The sequence below is a fragment of the Priapulus caudatus genome, unplaced genomic scaffold, assembly GCF_000485595.1.
Source record: "Priapulus caudatus unplaced genomic scaffold, Priapulus_caudatus-5.0.1 Scaffold24, whole genome shotgun sequence".
In the NCBI taxonomy this organism is placed as follows: Eukaryota; Metazoa; Priapulida; class Priapulimorpha; order Priapulimorphida; family Priapulidae; genus Priapulus; species Priapulus caudatus.
Window position 1 is genome coordinate 432876 of NW_014577085.1, and position 19029 is coordinate 451904.

A 19029-nucleotide genomic window follows, 5' to 3' on the forward strand; every position below is an offset into this window, starting at 1 on the left:
TTACGTGCAAATATTTACATGATTTATATTTATAAACAATTTAATTAAAATGTTTTTTTTATTTAATTAAAGGCCAGTGGCTACGGGTACCGCCAGCCGTATCTTAATTCTCGAGGTACGGGTACGCCAGCTCCCATTCGCTTTCATACTTAACGAGACAAACGATGGACGGCCGGTCGGCGCCAGATTTCGAAATACTATCAACGCCTTGTGGATAACCTAAATTCACGACTCCTGACAGAGTCTTTTACTCGTCATATAGTCTCCAAGAACCCTAACCCTGATACCCTTTAAACTAACCCTAACCATTAACCCAAGACCCTAATCCTAACCCTAACCCTAACCTAACGCATAAAATATGCTGGCGTCTTCGGAACGACCGCTATCGTTGCTGTTGACGTACTCCCCAGCCTCTGCTTGGGCGGTTTTTATTTAAATTTCGATTTAATACCATGGAGTGGTGCTCAATTAAATTTTCACTACTTAGCTGGCTTAGGTGTAGGGTCCGCGAATAACTGCTTCCTCTTCTTAGTGCTCGTGGAAAAATTTTCTCTCTGTACGGTGATTGGATAGGATGATGTTAGTTGATAAGATAGGACTGGACATCTTCTCTATCCCTGGGCCGTGTGAGTGCTCACACTCACATTCACACTCACAGTCACACTCACAGTCACACTCACACTGTACACAGTACACTAACAACTAAACAAGTGTTTATCTGAGCTTAAGTTAACTCACAGGTTTGACTGTAACAAATATGCTTTAGCATTTACAAAATCTTCTTCCTGCACTTGACCTGACATGTTCCTTTGCTGACTTAGACTAATTTTATGGACATTTTACGGATATTGTATCTCCCGAACGTTAGCGTCTGTGTAATTGCCATGGAGATGAGCGTGACCTCATCATCTGCACATGTTTTGATGACGTAGAACACACGTAATTACAAGATGGAGCGGTTGTGCGATACTAACTGTATACTCTCGTTTAAGTTTTTGTATCAGTCGGGTTAACGTGTTCATGTATTTGTGCTTGCTATAGTTAATAGAAAAGTTAAATTATGTGCAGGACAGTTAATCGTAGTATTTTACGATTTAATGAAGCTTAATAATAGTACAATCCACTCGAGACATGGTGACACTGTCACTGTCACTGATACTGATACGGAGTGATAGTGATACCGATGGAGGACTGACCGAGTTTGAGAGTGCGATAGTAGTTTGCAACCTCTCAGTCACACGGCACTTTAATTGTTCTTGTGACTGTAAGTAACTATAAGAATCACAGGCACTTGAAGCGTTTCAATAAAATATAATGCTAAATAAATACGATATCTAACCGGTATTTACTACCAAATTCTTATTAATATTATGTTTCTATACAGTATACTCTCTTTCACCTATTATTGCCGACAGTTTCCTGTAAATTCCGTCCAATTCCTATGTGCAACAAACACTGACTGCCGCCATTCCTCACGTGGCTGCAATGTGCAAACTGACACTTATATATTTATATATATAGCAGGTAGGAGAGCGGGATCGCAAAATTCGCTCGACGCTCGCTTGATTTTACACTTTCACAGCACGAATACACATCCAACAGCTTCCATCTTTGTTTCTCTTTCAAGAACAGTGTTCACTTGTTATAAAAACATACTGTCTCTGTTCGTAACCAAGCTGTGTCACGCGAAATCACACAAAGACTGACGAAATTCTTGCGTTTGCGAACCTTGCCCAGTAAATGTAAATGGCTGTCAGAATCAGGAAACACCCACTGGCGCTCTTCGTGACCTCATTCTTGCGCCGCAACGCTGCAACGTTTTTCCAACGCTACAATGGTGAGGCTCGTACGGGAGTTGGAAGCAGTGCGCCGCCTGCGCGCCGCCTATAGCCCATAGACTGGCACTCGCTCCCATCTTTCGGCGTAGCTTAGTTACTCGATGGGTAATCGGGGTGGGAGCGAGTACCAGTCTATATAGCCCTGTACTTGCAGCCATTTACATTTACTGGGCATGGTTAGCGAACGCGAGAATTTCGTCAGTCTTTGTGTGATTTCGCGTGACGCAGCTTGGTTACGAACAGAGACAGTATGTTTTTATAACAAGTAAACACTGTTCTTGAAAGAGAAACGAAGATGGAAGCTGTTGGATGTGTATTCGTGCTGTGAAAGTGTGAAATCAAGCAAGCGTCAAGCGAATTTTGCGATCCCGCTTTCCTACCTGCTATATATATAAGTGTGAGTGTGCACACTGCAGCCACGTGAGGAATGGCGGCAGTCAGTGTTTGTTGCACATAGGATTTGGACGGAATTTACAGGAAACTGTTGGCAATAATAGGTGAAAGAGAGTATAGAAACATAATAAGAATTTGGTAGTAAATAGATTTCGTATTTATTTAGCATTATAATTTATTGAAACGCTTCAAGTGCCTGTGATAATGAATTACACGTCGTAGTACATTCGGTCTATCGACACCCTGCCCCAAACGCTCACTAATCAAATCGACATACACTTTTAGAGACAGTCGTGTTTGTTTTGGTAATGACCACTGGCAGCAAGAACAAGTTCGCACCTGCAGCTACAGCACACACGCATCTATTGACTATATATAACAACATGGTGCCTAACTCGCCGCCGCACGGACCACAACTCATCGTTTTCAATCAGTTACAACTCTGGTGTTCCTGCAGGTGACGCCACTTTCCAACTATCGTAGATTCAACGATAGTTGGAAAGTGGCGTCACCTGCAGGAACACCGCAGTTGTAACTGATTGAAAACGGTGAGTTGTGGTCCGTGCGGCGGCGAGTTAGGCACCATGTTGTTATATATAGTCAATAGATGCGTGTGTGCTGTAGCTGCAGGTGCGGACTTGTTCTTGCTGCCAGTGGTAATGACTAATTAGTAATGTGCTGACTTGTATTGTAATACAAGTTGTATTATCCCCCGATGACCTGTTGAGTGTTGTGAGTGTGTCCATCCCCGTGCTGAGCCTGCCCCCAAAAGTCTGAGTACGAGGTTGTACCTTGCTAAGACTGACCTGTACTGTGCTCAAATTGGGCTGATATAGTCTTACTTAAAGTGGATAATATGGAAAAGTGTAGTTGGGATTCGGAATTCAGCTTAACGGTAGTGGGGTGCGGTGCAAAAAAATTAATCATTTTTAAGATATATCGTAACCTTGAATGCAATAGTGCATTAATTAGTACTTGATGCTAGAAGATAAGAAATAACTTGTGCCTCCTTTCCGTTTCTTTTTGTTGCATATAGTGTGATGCAGGATGCTGTCTAGACGAAAGGATGCAGGCAAAAGCCTAAATGATGGAGTCGTTGGAAAATATGTGAAAAAAGATACGCCACCTGTTTTGCCTAGTAAGTATTTTGGCAGGCAAGAAACCATGGTTGTTGATTGTCGTTTTGAACACCTTGTGTGAAGAGATCCTGTCGTTGTGATGTCTGTCTTTTACAATCAGGTAAAATCATACAGATCTATTATGTATATATACAGGGTGCGAAATTAACGGGAGTCCGTAGTCAAATATTCCCTGATTTACTGTCGGACTCCCTGATTTGACATATGCAGGAGTTCGTGTGACTCCCTGAAATTTCTGCCATACTAACTATAGATGGTTCTGAGCACGGCCTCCCGGAATTACTGTATTTTTTTAGCTAATGTCCAAAGAAAATTTGGCAGATGTGCAACTGCATGAATCTTAAAAATAAGCACATGCATTATTGTTAATATCTTTAGTTTTGAACCTCAGACTGCGGACTCTCTTTTTTTGAGGGCAGAGAGTCCGTTGGACTCCCTTGGTCAAAAGTTCATTTCTACCCCTGTATATATATATATATATATTATATATATAGAAGTAAAAACACACGGACACTTAATAATAAATTATGTAGGTATGAAAATAAATGTAGAAAAATAGAATAAGGTTTCGAGCGTATCTTTCTTCATCAGGCTATACAAAGAACTTGGGCTAATCTTTGTATAGCCTGATGAAGGCTCTCGAAAGCTTGCAGTTTAAAATGTAACAACTTTTTCTATTTTTTACATTTATATATATATATATATATATATATATATATATAGAGAGAGAGAGAGATATAACAGGGTTAATTGTTACTCAACCGTGAAGATTGGAAACGTACCGCTTACGTTTCGCCTCCTACCAGGAGGCTTTCTCAAAGCTAACTGATGATTATCAGTTTTGAAACTTTTGACCACCAGATGGTGTGGTGGTCAATAGCTTAGTCCACACGTGACTAAGCCTGTATCCCCCCTCGTCCCGGTTGATGTTCGGGGTCTTGCGGATCCAGATGTCCTTCTTAATCCAACGCCTGATTTTGATTGGCTCGCGATCGATGATCTTCGAATTCTCCCAATCGATGGTGTGATTGTCCTTCGCTACGTGGTCCGTGATCGCGGATTTGGTTATTTCGGTAGCCGACTGTTTTCGTTGGGCGCTTATAAACGATTTGGGTGCTACGGTGTCTACGTCCTTTTTATGTTCTTTAAGGTGGGTTTCAAATTTTCGGCCGGTTTCTCCAATGTAACTTTTTTCACACATTGCACACGGTATCTTGTAGACACAGTCCGTAACAACGTATTAGCCAGCGAGCCGTGCAGCCGTGATTTGCACGGTCAGTTTTGGAACTGCACAGCCACAAATGTGTAGCACGGCCTAAAATATTGAACTAAAAACACACATACAAAAAAATTGCACTCCCAAATATATTTTCTGCACTTCCACAATACTCATCCCTGGCTAATACCCTGGTCCGTAATGTTGTTGCACACAATCTGATGGTCAAAACTGTTAATCATCAGTTAGCTTTGAGAAAGCCTCCTGGCAGGAGGCGAAACGTAAGCTGTACGTTTCCAATCTTCACGGTTGAGTAACAATTAACCGTATTATATCTATTAGTCTACCAACCGAATGAACATTTAATGAGGTGTATATATATAATATATATATAATATATGTATATATATATATATATAGAGAGAGAGAGAGATAGAGAGAGAGAGAAGGTGGGTGGGAGCTTCAAGTTGATTTTATTGCAGTCTCTCATAGATTTTCTATTTGCCTCTGGCCCAAAACTTCACAAGCAAATCAACCTTGCTATATTAATATTGCTGGAAAGTTGAATTTGGCATCACTTGAAAATGGAGGTATCCGATAATTGCATTGTAAGTAAAATTATTAGAACATGTAAGTACTTGATAAAACAATGGTGAAAGATTATTGGACTCATAGTATCAGGGATATAGCCAGGACATTATTTCAGCCCTAAATGATAACATAATATATTGACATCTATGGGCGCCGTAGACGTCCGGCGAGCGTCGGAGGCGCGAGACGCGGCGTGCTAGGGGGGTCTGGGGGCATGCCCCCCAAGAAAATTTTGATTTTTAGGTGCTCTGTGCTGCATTCTGAGGGGTTTAAATCACAAATTGGCAGGTTTTTATTGACAGAAAAAATAGTGCATATTTACAACAAAAAGCAGTAGTTAAAAATATCAGATAACACAAGTTCCATCTGATGCCTGCTTTACTGAGAAATGTGCTGCTCATGATCCATGAAATGACATAAAATAGTAACAATATAATTGCATAATGTCATAATATAAATATAAACATAGCCTGTTTTATAAATTTATCCATCCTGATTGATGGTGAAGGTCAGAAAGAGAGAGGAAAAAAAATTCAACCAAATATAGCAGTATATTCAAACAGCGTCGTACTACGAGGTCATCGAGTTCATTATAGTAGATTATAGTAAATTTGTAGCCAATCATATTGCTGAATCCCTGATGACTGAACGAGATGATTCAATCATGTGTAGTCTTATCAAATAGCCCGCCAAACGATCAACTAAATCACGTAGCGTGTGACATAATTGACCTGCGCAAGAACCCGCGCAGAAGTCTCCAATTGGTAGTAAACAAAAATGGCGGATATCGACGATGCATGGAGGGATTTAAAATGGTATTTATCACAAAATATAGGCATTTATTGGAAGATTTATCAAGATATTGGCACAGCAAAACAGAGTATCGGGTCTGCTCGAGTGAGTATCGGAACAATTGGAGTGTATCGGGCCGAAATGACCGCGTATCGGGCCGAAATGACCGCGTATCGGCGCCGATACTCAAAAGCGCTCTGGGGAGAACCCTGTCATAGTACAATCAGCTTTCCTCACTATTTACAGTGTAAGAGGATAACTGATGTATCAATTCTTCTTGCAGATTATCACACACCGGTGGCAAGGCAGGCGGTTAGCTTCCAGCGACGAATCCAGGCGACGGGCGGACAGAACCAACTCTCGCCCGTCAAGTCCTCGAGCTACCCACAGATGTTTGTGAGTCAACAGAATACCATGCCCTACCCTGCCAGTTCCACCCTTCAGCAAGCGTATCAGCCGGTCTACGGGGCGACGTCGTCCTCGTCAATGAACAAGATTCCGCCATACAATAGCGGCAGTGGCTTTGTGCAAATACAGCGTAACGCGTACGGCCTGGTCGACTATCACCGGCCTACGCCGCAGCCGACGAACGCACCGCGACCTGTGTACAGCACCGGCGGGCACGACTATATCTATGTGAACAGGCCCGTCGTGGCGAGCATAACTGTGACGGCGGACCACGTGCCGAGAACTAGCGGTCACGACTCTGCCGCAGTGGTGCCGCCGGTCACAACGCGCTATAGTGTTATCACACAGACCGTGTCACCGCAGGACGACTACAGCCAAGGTAACGCAGGAGGACAGACATGATGTTGCTGTGCACGTCCTTTATGTCTGCAATCCACGTAGGCATGTTTTGTAGAATAGGCACCTATGGAAGACATCTTGCGTGGGTTCAGTGAACACTAAAGTCTGATTGCAGTATCAGTCAATCAGCTTCCCTTCATTTCTTGCTTGGTAGTTATGGAATGCTTCTAAGTTCAATATTGTCAGTGCTTCTAACATTCTCATCTTTTCTCAGAGCCCTGTGTACCAAGCTCTTGTGTATGCTGTGACTCACTAGTGATGTGAGTGGTGGAACGTTTGTTGTGAGCCAGTAGTCACATCTAATATTGCTTGCACTTGACCCAACCTTCAAAAAAGGCTACAAATTGTCAGTTGTACTCTCACATATATAATGTTGTAAGTGATTAGCCACATACCTGAGACTATGGGAGTTTTGAAATTGGTTAAAACAGTCGTAAATTTACTGTAACATTAATTTTGAGCCATCACTTGAATATTTTCATATGTGAGGTACAAGGAAGTTATTTATAGTAATATTATTTTTGGGAAGGGGCTTTGCCTGGATATAATGATCTGTGGCAAAGAGGAAAGTTAACTTTGTACTCATTACAGATTATGATGAGGTTGGCACGATGTATGATGAGCGTCCATTGAACCAGTACCGTGTGGATGTCAGAGGCCAAGCCCAGTATGCATCTCAGCAGGCCCTTGGAATCGGTAAGCATTGCAATTCCATGCCCTTAACTATAGGTGGCCATTGATATCCAGGTGATGCAGGTAGTTAATGAGCATTATATAATTCTATAATATATGTAATTAATGTGAATATTTAATTAAGATGTTATATGTCAATACGGATAACAGCAATAAATAATTCAGTTGTTCATATATATCAACGTTGCAGTGGTTCATTAGGTCAAACCTAAAGATTGTTGTAAATATAATACAATGATATATATTATGACTTGTTATTTATGTGGTACCTACTGATGCTCTCTAAATAGGATCGGGCAGTCCAAATGATCCTGAGCTACCCCTGCCACCTGGCTGGTCGATAGACAGGACACTAAGGGGTAGAAAGTACTACATAGATCACAATACTCAAACAACTCACTGGAGTCACCCACTGGAGAAGGAAGGCTTGCCAACTGGTTGGGAGAGGATAGAATCACCTGAGCATGGCATTTATTATGTCAAGTACGAACATGTTTATTCATGATGTGATATTACCAGGAGTACTTGAATAGAGATTCTCTATTCATGTACTCCTGATATTACAGTTTATTATGTTGAACAGTGTGGTAATTGTCTCATAGCTGCGTACTGTTGACATGTATGTATCCATACATATTTCATTCGGCTTCTCTTGTGGTTCATTATGTACAAAAAGAGAGAGGAGAGATATATGAGAGGCACACCTTTAATCTACATACATGATTACTTTTCGTTGCAGTCACATCACAAGGAAGGCCCAGTACAGGCATCCGTGCACGCCTCGGTTTCGATATAGCACACAGCCCTCCACAGGCTCACAGGGTCCCAGTCACACAGAGTTCCATCAGCATAACGTATTAGTACCAGCCAACCCTTACCTAAATGCTGGTGAGCTTCTATGTCGACAGTTTGGCCAGTCACAGCTTTTATTCTCTGTTTAAAGATGATTATGTATTCTTGCTTGCTGAAATTGATAATTTTTTTATTTTTGTGAAAACTATGATGAGCAATTCTGCCTAAGTACAGGATGGAAGCCACACTCCTGGCTTTAATCCACCTGTGTTAACGAAAAGCATTCACACATGTATTTCATATTCATATTTTCTAGCTATATTCCTTTTCTCAGTTTAAATACAAATTTGTTTTCCAGAAATACCGGAGTGGTTGTACGTATACTCCCGGGCTCCGCATGATTCCGATCACAAGCTCAAGGTAATCACTTGTCTTTATGGCCTGCCACCTAAATGGTTGTCTTTATGCCACTTTAATTCCTGTATTGTGCATTTTCTTCTGACTTCTTACATCAATTTTATCAGAAGTAGATAATAGGGAAGGAGTGTGACTTCAATAAACAAGGGAAATGCGTCATTCACTAGCCTTAGAATACCTACGATTTACTAAGCGTAACTCAACCAACTTGAGCTCAAATCGTACGCAGTACATTCGCCTAGCATTGTGCGAAATCGTTTCCTCGTATACACTCGCAATCCGGAGTTACAGACTAAAACGTACGACACGATTCTAGCTGGTGATTGAAGATTGGAGCTGGAGCTGCTGCTGATTGCGGTGGGCTTGCGTGCGTGGGGGGCATACCAGCTGTAAATAGGTCAAAGATTAGCTCGCCGAGTGTTGCGTCGATGTCCAATCTCTCAGCGAGCCACACCGCATCGCCGAGGGCGCAAGAGTGCGCAAGAGTCATTAGTAGCTGCCTATTGTTTCAAGTTAGGCGGGTTATGGAGTCGATCTGCTGCCAACAGAATGGAGAATCGTGTCGTACGTTTTAGTCTGTATTTCCGGATTGCGGGTGTATACGAGGAAACGATTTTGCACGATGCTAGGCGAATGTACTGTGTACGATTTGAGCTCAAGTTGGTTGAGTTATGCGTAGTAAATCGTAGGTATTCTAAGGCTAGTAAATGACGAATTTCCTTTGTTTATTGAAGTCACACTCCTTCCTATCATCTACTTCTGATTTTATGCAAACCTTGAAGGTTTCAAGTTAAAATTCTGGAACTACATGCTTACAACCTTAACCTATCATAGAACAGTTTAGCAAATAAACCAAATATGAAAAAAACCACTACAACGTAAATCTGCTAACGGCAAGCTCGTAAGACAAGTTAGTTTGACATATTCTAGGTCTATTGGTCGTAATTTTAGGTACAGTTACTTGTGTGAAATGACCATTTTGTAGTTGTTTGCATGAAAACTTCATAATGACATATATGCATTACTACCCTATGACATAAGGTCTCCACGCATACTTATTAATTGCGTTATTATGCAGTACATGTGATTCTCTTACACGTTGATGCAGTGGGAACTGTTTCGCCTGCAAGAACTGGAAGGTTATGAGGCCATGCTGCGACGCCTGTACAGACAGGAGGTAGAGCAGATTGTGATGGCGTATGAAGCTTACCGCCTTGCCCTGCTGCGAGAGATGGAGCAGCGACTGCTGCAGCGACAGAAGCAGCAGCAGCCCTTAACACAGGACATCGAGACAAAGGTCTGAAGTCTCTTAAAGAATCCAGGCACACACAGATATTCTTTATGTGAGTAACGTTACAAGTATGCATTGCGTTTAATGTTATCATGATTTTGAGATGAATCTTTTGTACCATGTTGGAAAATTTTCATGTTGAGAGTTTGATCCATTGTAGTATATTTAAGAGAAAAAATACAGGTATTTTGTAATAGCTATAATGTGTGTCTCTCAAGATATAGACGGTTGTGTAATGTGCGTGAAGGTTGCGCGGTTATGAGAGCAATGCTGGCCAGTTCACACTATATTAGAAAATGTGTTTTTAGTCATTTAAAAAGAATCTTGAAGTTTTGTAATAAGATCATGTAGTTGCAGATAGCTTTTATTATTATGTGTATAGCTGTTATTGAGTAAATATGACAAGGGTGGAGGACAGCATTGTTCCTAAATGTAGCGGACAATCGATTTGGATGCTTGCCTCCTTATAATTATCTCTGGTAGGTAAAGTACGAGTGAATATGTTTGTTATGTGTGCGTGCATGTAGCACTTCAAGTTGTGATTAACAGAATTTCCTTGATATGATCATCAACATTGTAAATGTTGTATGTTTAAATGTCTTTTCCCCTACTACTATACGTCATAGCAACTGTGTTGTGTTTTATAACAACGTGGGAACATAACACATGAGTAAGCCATGCATTTTGTAAATATTGTTATGCATGTACTATAGTTCACATCAGTAGAACCCACTCCAAGAATCTAACTGGACCGAGCCAGATTCCTGGAGTGGGTTCTACTGATGTGGATTTAAACCCTTGAGTCCAGTGTAAAATAAAAGAACCGAGAAGAAGAAGAAGAAGAAGAAGAAGATGTAGGATGTGAGTGATGTGCGTTCAGCAGAGGCACCGCACCCTCTACCATAAACCACATACCCTAGTTAACGTCGTTTTTTGTACACAAGTATATTAACTATGTTATATCGATGCTGTTTAATAACATGCGTATACGTTTTAGGGATGAAGGCAGCTATATATGTGTTCTCTGTTTTCCTGTTGCTTGCAAAATTGCCAGAGTAAAACTTTGGTGTGTAGCTTTACAGGAAAATTAAATGTTTAACAAAGTCCATGATGACTTAGGTGAGTCGGTGGCGATTAAATACTCATTACAGGGTTTAAATGAATTATAGAATGGGTGAGCGAAGGCAACTGAATGTTAATCAATGTATGTGAGGCTCATAGGGTCTATGTCCCCCAGGGTACTGCCGGAACGTACCCTGGGTACGGTCCGGTATACCGCAACGTACCCTGGTAACTATCTGATATGGTTGGCGTAGGCGACTCCCTAGACTCGTTAGTGGAGTAGGCGAGGTACGGTCCGGCATATTAGATAGTACCAGGGTACGTTCCGGCAGTACCCTGGGGGACATAGACCCTCTCAGCGTATGCGAGTGCGTGCGTGTGCAGGTTCAAATGCAGGTTTAATTGGTATGGTGCACGCTGGTATTTATTGTGAATTAAACCTATGGCAGCATATTTTATATTTATCGTTACGACATATTTAAAGGTGACAAAGAATAAAAATCATTATTCATAGATAATAAAATCACTACTTTACATGCACAATTGCAGGTGGAACTTGCATAATTGTTTGCATGGCAACCAGTTTATTTTATAGAACATAATACCAGATAGTGAATGTTACTTATGCGCCTTCATTCACACTTTGCTGCCATTCTTTTCGGTTTATTATGATAATGAGGCGTCAAGCAGCAACTTTAATTACAATGCATTTTTCCGATTTGAACTATGCACCACTAGTCTAGGATACATAGGCTTGTGCTATTACGTATTATGCAATTGTAACAGTATAGGACAGTATAACCATTACTTTGAATAATCTCACAGCTCATTTATACCACAATCATGTGAATTGGCTTTGCTAGAAGGGGGGGGGGATCTAAGGTTGATAAGCATTAATATTTGTAAAAGTGTTGATCAACAGTATATGATACATTGAATTTGGTTTCTATGTATGATTAAGAAATTTATATAATAAATTATTTTAAAACTTCATTTTTCATATTTGCTTAATATGGCTTGCCTTCATTTGGACCCAGATTTTTAACAGCAAAAAAACATTTGCATGGCAACATACAACAACAAAAATAACTATAACAAAACATTCTTTCATTACTTTAATCCATATAAATTTTTTTATACAAACTGTAATGTGAAAACCTGCAACTAACTGACACCACTGTAACTGGAACACCATTCTCCTGCCAAATAAACGAAAGCTTTCACCACAATAAACCTTATAACAATAAACAGCTATGAAAACGTAGGATTTGCAATTCTTATTGCAGTTTGAAATGTTGACTAATATCATGTGGCATACATTTGATGAATAGAAATGGCCTCCTAACTATTTGTACACGTATATCATATTGCCACATGGCGGCAAGACTTGCACCCTATGACAGTGGCAGTGTCAGTGACAGATTATTAGCTACCTATGTGACAAAGTACCGAAAATTCACCTGACATTGTTACCATTAGATTCGCTTAGACAATGTGGTAACGGCTTTATTCATACTATTTTACCTTTTCCTTAAAAATAAATGTGTTTATTCTGTAACAGTGTGCATCTAGGTGTTGTAGGAAACTATGTCCTCGTAAAACGTTTAAGCATTCACGGCATTTAAAACCGCTACTAACAACAAGTAAAAGCACTGACCACAAAAATTCCCAAGCAATACTTTGCCTTTCAGTTAACAAGTTCATGGAAAATGGTTTTCCCAGCGTTCCTTGTTACCTAGCGCCATATTTTTCAGGTAGATATTAGAGTATAGCCCTATTCAGATTGTTATGCGAAGTAGTCTACGTGAATCCAGAATGTTGATAGCTGTTACTAATAATTTATTTACAGTAACAGTAACTGCGGCTGATAGGGTCTATGTCTCCCTGGGTACTGCCGGAGCGTACCCTGGTAACTATCTGATATGGTTAAGGTTAGGGTTAGAGAGTAGGCGTAGGCGACTCCCTAGACTCGTTAATGGAGTAGGCGAGGTCCGGTCCGGCATATTAGATAGTACCAGGGTACGTGCCGGCAGTACCCAGGGAGACATAGACCCTGGCAGCGATCAGTTCTATTTAGATTTCAGTTAAATTTGATGAAACACTGCACCAGCTATGGCAACTTGCAAACTACACGTCTGGATAATATTTTCTAGCTAACCCACAGACATGCTTTTTATCTCCATGAACAGTTACGAAAATCACATTAAAGCACAAGACAAACCACCTATCCATAGCAATATTGTACAAAAAATTCAGCAAAATGTAAGAATACACCATTTTTTTCATGCGTGTAGCTAATAGAGGAAGATATGGCCAGCCTAGCAACCCAAAAACAACTATCAACAGTAGCTTCTGCATATGCTACTTTCAGAATTCCTCTACACAAGCATATTAACTAGTGTATAAAATTCATGGTTCGGAATCATGGACAATTATTCATAAACATAATGCACGGACAGTGTGTGTTTAACGGAGATAGGTATAACATCCCCCACAAATGAATGACTTCCTAGGACAATCAACAAAACATGCTGCCATTGAATTGGCGGTGAACATGCATTAAAAGCAACATTTATGCACAACGATTATGATCACTCTAACACCACCTCGCAACCTTTTAAATTACACTCAGCTTACCTAAGACATTCCACAGGTATTCACCATGCTGTCTTTACTACACTTTATATGATCGATGGGAAAAAATACTGGAGACCCGTTATGTGCAGGCCATTGTGTCAATTCTGAACATGCATTGTGTAGCCAATGTCCTGATGTACAATATATGTTATTTTTTATTCTAAGCAAATCTTGAACAGATGGTAGGCAATCAGTGTTCAGAAGGATGATGAGTTATGAATGATCTATGTAATAATGTTAGACAGGTTATGATAAACGTACTGTTACAACAGGGCTGCCAATTCTCACGCATTGACCGTGAGACTTACGCATTTTGACCAAATCTCACGCTCAGCAAAAAAATGCTGAGATATCTCACGCATGAATATCTCTTCATGAATAAAACACTGAAATATCTCACGCACAGCAAAAAAAATCTTACAATATCTGAAAACAGTCACTTTAGTATGCACCAAATTGCACAAATTGAAGTTATAAAATGCAAAAGCTCCCTACCCCCCTCCCACGCCCACCCCCGCTCGGTCGCTTCGCTCCCTTGCATCTCACTCTCACCTATCACCCAATGTTGGCAGCCCTGTTACAATGATTCGTTACAATGAGTTATTACAGTAAAGATGCAGATGAAACTACAGATATCCATAAAAGTTGTGTAAATATGTCAATATTCCGAGGATAGGCGCACACGTACACATCCAATGCATGTGTAAGTGCGCACACGCACATGCACTCGCACACATTGCGCGCACACACGCACACATACACAGACATAAATGGTAACCAGATGAACTTATTTTTTCCAAGAAAGCTACTGTGTAATTACAACAGGTTCTTCAAAAAAAAATACAATATCAGTTCCGAAAATTTATGCAGTGCGCTAAATAACAGGAGAAATGTAGACTTAGCCCATCCACCCCCAGCTGCTACATTTGTCAATGCACCTTAAAGTTTAGTCACCTCGACAAATTCTACTTGACATGTGCACCACATTCTGTGTAGTTTCTGAGCCTTTATCAGATCCTTCTCTACGATAAAAATGAAAGATTAAACTGTTACAGAAACAACCAAATGGGGTGCAACCTTTGGCATATCTCCACAAGGCAGTATATTGGAAAGCCAACAGAACAGGAGTAACCTCCACCCCTTCTCTTTCCCAATAATTCCAAACTCTATTATCCCAAGAGTGCATTAGGTGTGTATGCCGAAGTGAGATATGCAGCGAGAAACCAGCGAGTGTTGGGTGTCCTGCTGTGCTGCTTCTTCAATTCTCTACTCAATCAGCTTCTTGGCCTTGAAGTAGCGCCTGAGGTAGAACACCTGCCATGTGGCTAGCGCTAGCAGGCAGCACATGGAGAAGATGCTAAAGTACAGCACTCTCGAGTTTGTAGATTCTGCAAAGTCAGAGCAAAACAGAACATATCAATGTGTGTAAGATAATCGTGTTCGTCAGATCATCATAACATTTCTGAAATAATACACGCATGCCAGTACCCAGACAGACAGAAGTACTATTTTTGATCGGGAAACCATGTAAAATAGATGTCGTTAATAATAGGGATGTGACGTTAAGTAATGGTATCCAAACAGCACTAAAAATTATGAAAAACATGGAAACTAAAGTAAAACGTCATTTACCATTAGTATTTCTCATCTCTTCTTCTCTCTTTCTCATGTAGGCAAATGAATTAACGATATCTTCTGAAAGATCTTCCAGTCGCTTCAGTTCAACTTCTAATGGCTTTAATTTCTCTGCCTTTGCTACCTGTAAAATTGATTAATCAAATTTAATAGTTTCCACCTTTCCATGTCAATCTTTGCTTGATCTAGATCAAAGGCCAGATGTATAGAAACCATTGATAAGAAGCACGAGCATATATTCGTAAAAAATCTATTGATACCGCAATCATTGGATTTCCACATCACGATTAATATAATGCAGGGAGATATGATCAACGGAGTGTATAACTTGAATAACTTCATGTATTGTGTATACATAATACGTACAATGTGGTAATCTGGCACTGTATAAGAAACACTGTTTCATTCATCTTATATATACTTAACTGTGCATTTAAATCAAAAGTAAGCAATGGCAAGTTTTTTATATTTAATTTGACTTTGAGAGTAATTAGTATTATGTATATATCTAGCTAATATACCATACCTGATAAATGAGTATGTTCAAAACACAATTATGACATACCGAGCACAAATTACTATGATCAGATTACTGTGAATAGCATTATTATATATCCTAGCCAAAACATAACAATTTTAGATATAGAACTCTAATAGGCAGACAATAAATAAAAGCTTACATTTTCATAGTTTCTGGCTTCTACTCCATGCTTGACATTGAGTGTAATCTCCCGTGCAGGACCTTGCTGACCTAGACATGCAATGAACTCTCAAACACGACACCAGTAAGCATGTCAACTTAGTGCTACCGGACTGAACCACCTCCCTACATTTAGTGGTAGGTTGATACACAATACAGTGAAATACTGAGAACACAATTACTAATTAGATTAACATTAAATAAAACCCGAAAATACTAAAGATTCTCACAATATTCTGGATACATAAAAAACCTACAACTTAGAGGCAGCCATACAACACAATTTTCATATAACTGGGTTGGGGGGGACCACGTTTAAATGTCTCAGGGTCACCCCTACTGAAAACGAAACTAATTTCATATAAATACATGACCACATGTAATTATTTTATGTAGGGTTTGCTTACTAGTAATTAATTACCACTAATCACCAGCAGCTAACACAAAGTACTCGATTGCAAAACACTTCCTGGACTACATTCCTGTATAGGTGATTATGGTGCAAAAATAAACTATTAGAGCCTTTGCAACGTTGTTTCTGCGAGCTTATTCTCATTACTACAAAATGTACCAGCTAAGTTAATTACCAGCTGCTAGTTTGGTTTCAAAGCAAACTTCGTAGACTTCATAATCATCCGTTGTGAAGGCAAACTTTCCCTGTGTGGCATCATCTTTATGATAGAGCGTGTGACCTCTGGAATCAGCTACCTAAAAACAGTATAAAGTTTAAGAATTATGTCAATAATGTGATGAAACTGGTTGTGTTAACTACATAGTGTATTTTAATAATTAACTACTGCTGCAATTTACACAAACCAGCAGAAAGAGACAACGACATGGTGCAGATATGGAGCATGGGCAAGCTTGACACAACCAACATCTCACTTTGACCTTATTGCGTGATTATTACCCCCCCTCCCCCCTAGAAACATGTTGAGTGTGTACATACATAGAATAATGCTATTAAAATAAATATTAAATGAATCAGATAATTGCACATTATCGCCAATCGGTTACTAAGTAGTATGGGCATAATGCTCATTATACAGTGGGCCCTGCCTTATTGGGACAAGTTGGGAACAACGAAAATGTCTGATTAACGGGTAGTGCAAGTTATGCAGTGAACACATTTCCAGTCACACATGCATGCCTACTTCTGCCTCACGTAATTGTCTGTACATAGCCCACTCTGTGCAATACACACAAAAGTGAAATACATGTAAGTTTAGTGCTAAAAATGTTTGTAAGCTTGATATTTTCTGAATCCTCTAAAAAGCTGTGAATTGTTATTTTGCTTTTAATCTTTAGGATTGTTTTATAACGTCCATTTAAGTTTGTTTTTCAGAAAATATCTTGTTTAACAAAGGTTCCATTTATCTGGTTAAAAAAACATTCATGAATAATGACCTTAAAACTCGACAACAAATGTTGGCAGTGCGTTCCATGCATTCACCACTGTTTGGCTGAAGAAGTGCTGTCGCAATTGCAGCCTGGATCTATTTTTGAATAGTTTCAGGAGATTACCCCTGGTGGTTCCGGTTGCCGGTGTGAAAGATTGGTTCATATTAATGTTTTCTTTGTCTGTTAAAATTTTTTAAGTTTTGATCATGTCTCCCCTCACTCTCCTCTGTTCCAGTGAATATAGACCTAGGATTTCCAGTCTCCTCTCGTATTCCAGGTTATGTATAGAGTGGACTAGCTTGGTTGCCCTCCTTTGCACTTTTTCTAACAGGTCCATATCTTTCTTACAGTAGGGCTCATAGGATCTATGTAACCCAGGGTACTGCCGGAACGTACCCTGGTAACTATTTGATATGGTTAGGGACTTAGGGTTAGGGTTAGGGTTAGGGTTAGGTTTAGGGTTAGGGTTAGGGTTAGGGAGTAGGTGACTCCCTAGACTCGTTAGTGGAGTAGGCGAGGTACGGTCCGACATATTAGATAGTACCAGAGTACGTTCCAGTATACCGGACCGTACCCAGGGTACGTTCCGGCAGTACCCTGGGGGACATAGACCCTCTCAGCTATAGTAGGGTGACCAGGCTTGTACACAGTACTCTAGGTGGGGTCTGATGAACGTCTTGTACAGGATAAGGAAACACCTTTTATCTACGTACTTGAATGTTTTCTTGATCGTAAATAGTAACGCTGTCACTAACACTAACGCTGAGAGGGTCTATGTCCCCCGGGGTACTGCCGGAACGTACACTGGGTACGGTCCGGTATACCGGAACGTACACTGGGTACGGTCCGGTATACCGGAACGTACCCTGTCCCTGGTACTATATATTATATGCCGGACCGTACCTCGCCTACTCCACTAACGAGTCTAGGGAGTCGCCTACGCCTACTCCCTAACCCTAATCCTAACCCTAACCATATCAAATAGTGACCAGGGTACGTTCCGGCAGTACCCTGGGGAACATAGACCCTATGAGCAACACTAACACTAACGGTAACACTAACAGTGACACTAACAGTAACACGTCACAGCAAAAACAAGTAGGTACGTAGTTGCTTGCTAAAATTGACTGCCCGTGATTGACAATGACGGAGAATTGTAACCGCATCCAGGAGACTAATAGTAGAAACAGGTTAATCACCGCTAGCGCTAGTAATATACGTACATGTAGATTCGTATGTTGTCCTGGTGCTTCAGAAACTTCATATTCACCAGATACAAGTACATCTTTGTGAATTTCCTCACGCAAACACTTCAGTGTGTTAGGAGGCAAATTAAACATAATGCCATCAGCAAATGTTGCAAGAAAAACTACAGCAAGTAACACGTAATATAATAAATCCATATCTTATGCGGATATGTAATTAAGAACTACATAAATACAGATTAACTACTAAAATACAGTTTAGATAACCACTTCCTCAGATTAATAAGCGTAAACGCCTGTACGAGATAGGCTAACGTGGCACAACCGAAAAATCGTAAACTTGTACTTGGCGAATACTCGATTGGCACATCGTTCTCACGAACATTGCCGAACATTGCCGACTGCATTATCAGCAGTGCC

The 19029-nt window shown here is 40.3% G+C and overlaps 3 protein-coding genes across 5 annotated transcripts in view; 1 reads left to right on the forward strand and 2 right to left on the reverse strand.

The window, feature by feature from the left end:
• Positions 1 to 876, reverse strand: part of LOC106813813 (radial spoke head protein 4 homolog A-like) — an 8148-nt gene extending 7272 nt beyond the window's left edge. The window contains exon 1 of the mRNA XM_014818044.1: positions 739 to 876. Within this exon, the coding sequence (XP_014673530.1) occupies positions 739 to 803 (65 nt within the window). The 5' untranslated portion in view covers positions 804 to 876. The remainder of the gene's footprint in view (positions 1 to 738) is intronic.
• Positions 1 to 11252, forward strand: part of LOC106813821 (protein salvador homolog 1-like) — a 17878-nt gene extending 6626 nt beyond the window's left edge. For 2 of the 3 annotated variants that reach the window (XM_014818065.1, XM_014818059.1), the window contains exons 2-8: positions 3268 to 3369; positions 6253 to 6756; positions 7368 to 7472; positions 7760 to 7952; positions 8209 to 8357; positions 8620 to 8681; positions 9787 to 11252. In XM_014818065.1, the coding sequence (XP_014673551.1) occupies positions 3279 to 3369; positions 6253 to 6756; positions 7368 to 7472; positions 7760 to 7952; positions 8209 to 8357; positions 8620 to 8681; positions 9787 to 9981 (1299 nt within the window). In that variant the 5' untranslated portion in view covers positions 3268 to 3278 and the 3' untranslated portion in view covers positions 9982 to 11252. Of the gene's footprint in view, positions 1 to 943; positions 1265 to 3267; positions 3370 to 6252; positions 6757 to 7367; positions 7473 to 7759; positions 7953 to 8208; positions 8358 to 8619; positions 8682 to 9786 lie in introns of those variants that run through there. The other variant, XM_014818052.1, reaches the window with a different exon arrangement.
• A 2919-nt stretch (positions 11253 to 14171) lies between these two features.
• LOC106813673 (transmembrane emp24 domain-containing protein 10-like) lies at positions 14172 to 18949 on the reverse strand. The gene is made up of 5 exons (XM_014817875.1): positions 18628 to 18949; positions 16591 to 16711; positions 15984 to 16054; positions 15301 to 15427; positions 14172 to 15056 (listed from the first exon to the last, which is right to left on the reverse strand). Exons 1-5 carry the CDS (start codon positions 18805 to 18807, stop codon positions 14935 to 14937), a joined length of 621 nt encoding a protein of 206 aa, XP_014673361.1. The 5' UTR covers positions 18808 to 18949; the 3' UTR covers positions 14172 to 14934.
• Positions 18950 to 19029: the final 80 nt, after the last annotated feature.

Excerpts from the sequence above, each read along its gene's own strand:
- LOC106813673 (XM_014817875.1), bottom strand. The coding sequence starts at position 18,807 with ATGGATTTATTATATTACGTGTTACTTGCTGTAGTTTTTCTTGCAACA. Across the intron at positions 16,055-16,590 it reads TGAAACCAAACTAGCAGCTG|GTCAGCAAGGTCCTGCACGG; the intron begins GTAATTAACTTA and ends TTGCATGTCTAG. Across the intron at positions 15,428-15,983 it reads AAGCCAGAAACTATGAAAAT|GTAGCAAAGGCAGAGAAATT; the intron begins GTAAGCTTTTAT and ends TCAATTTTACAG.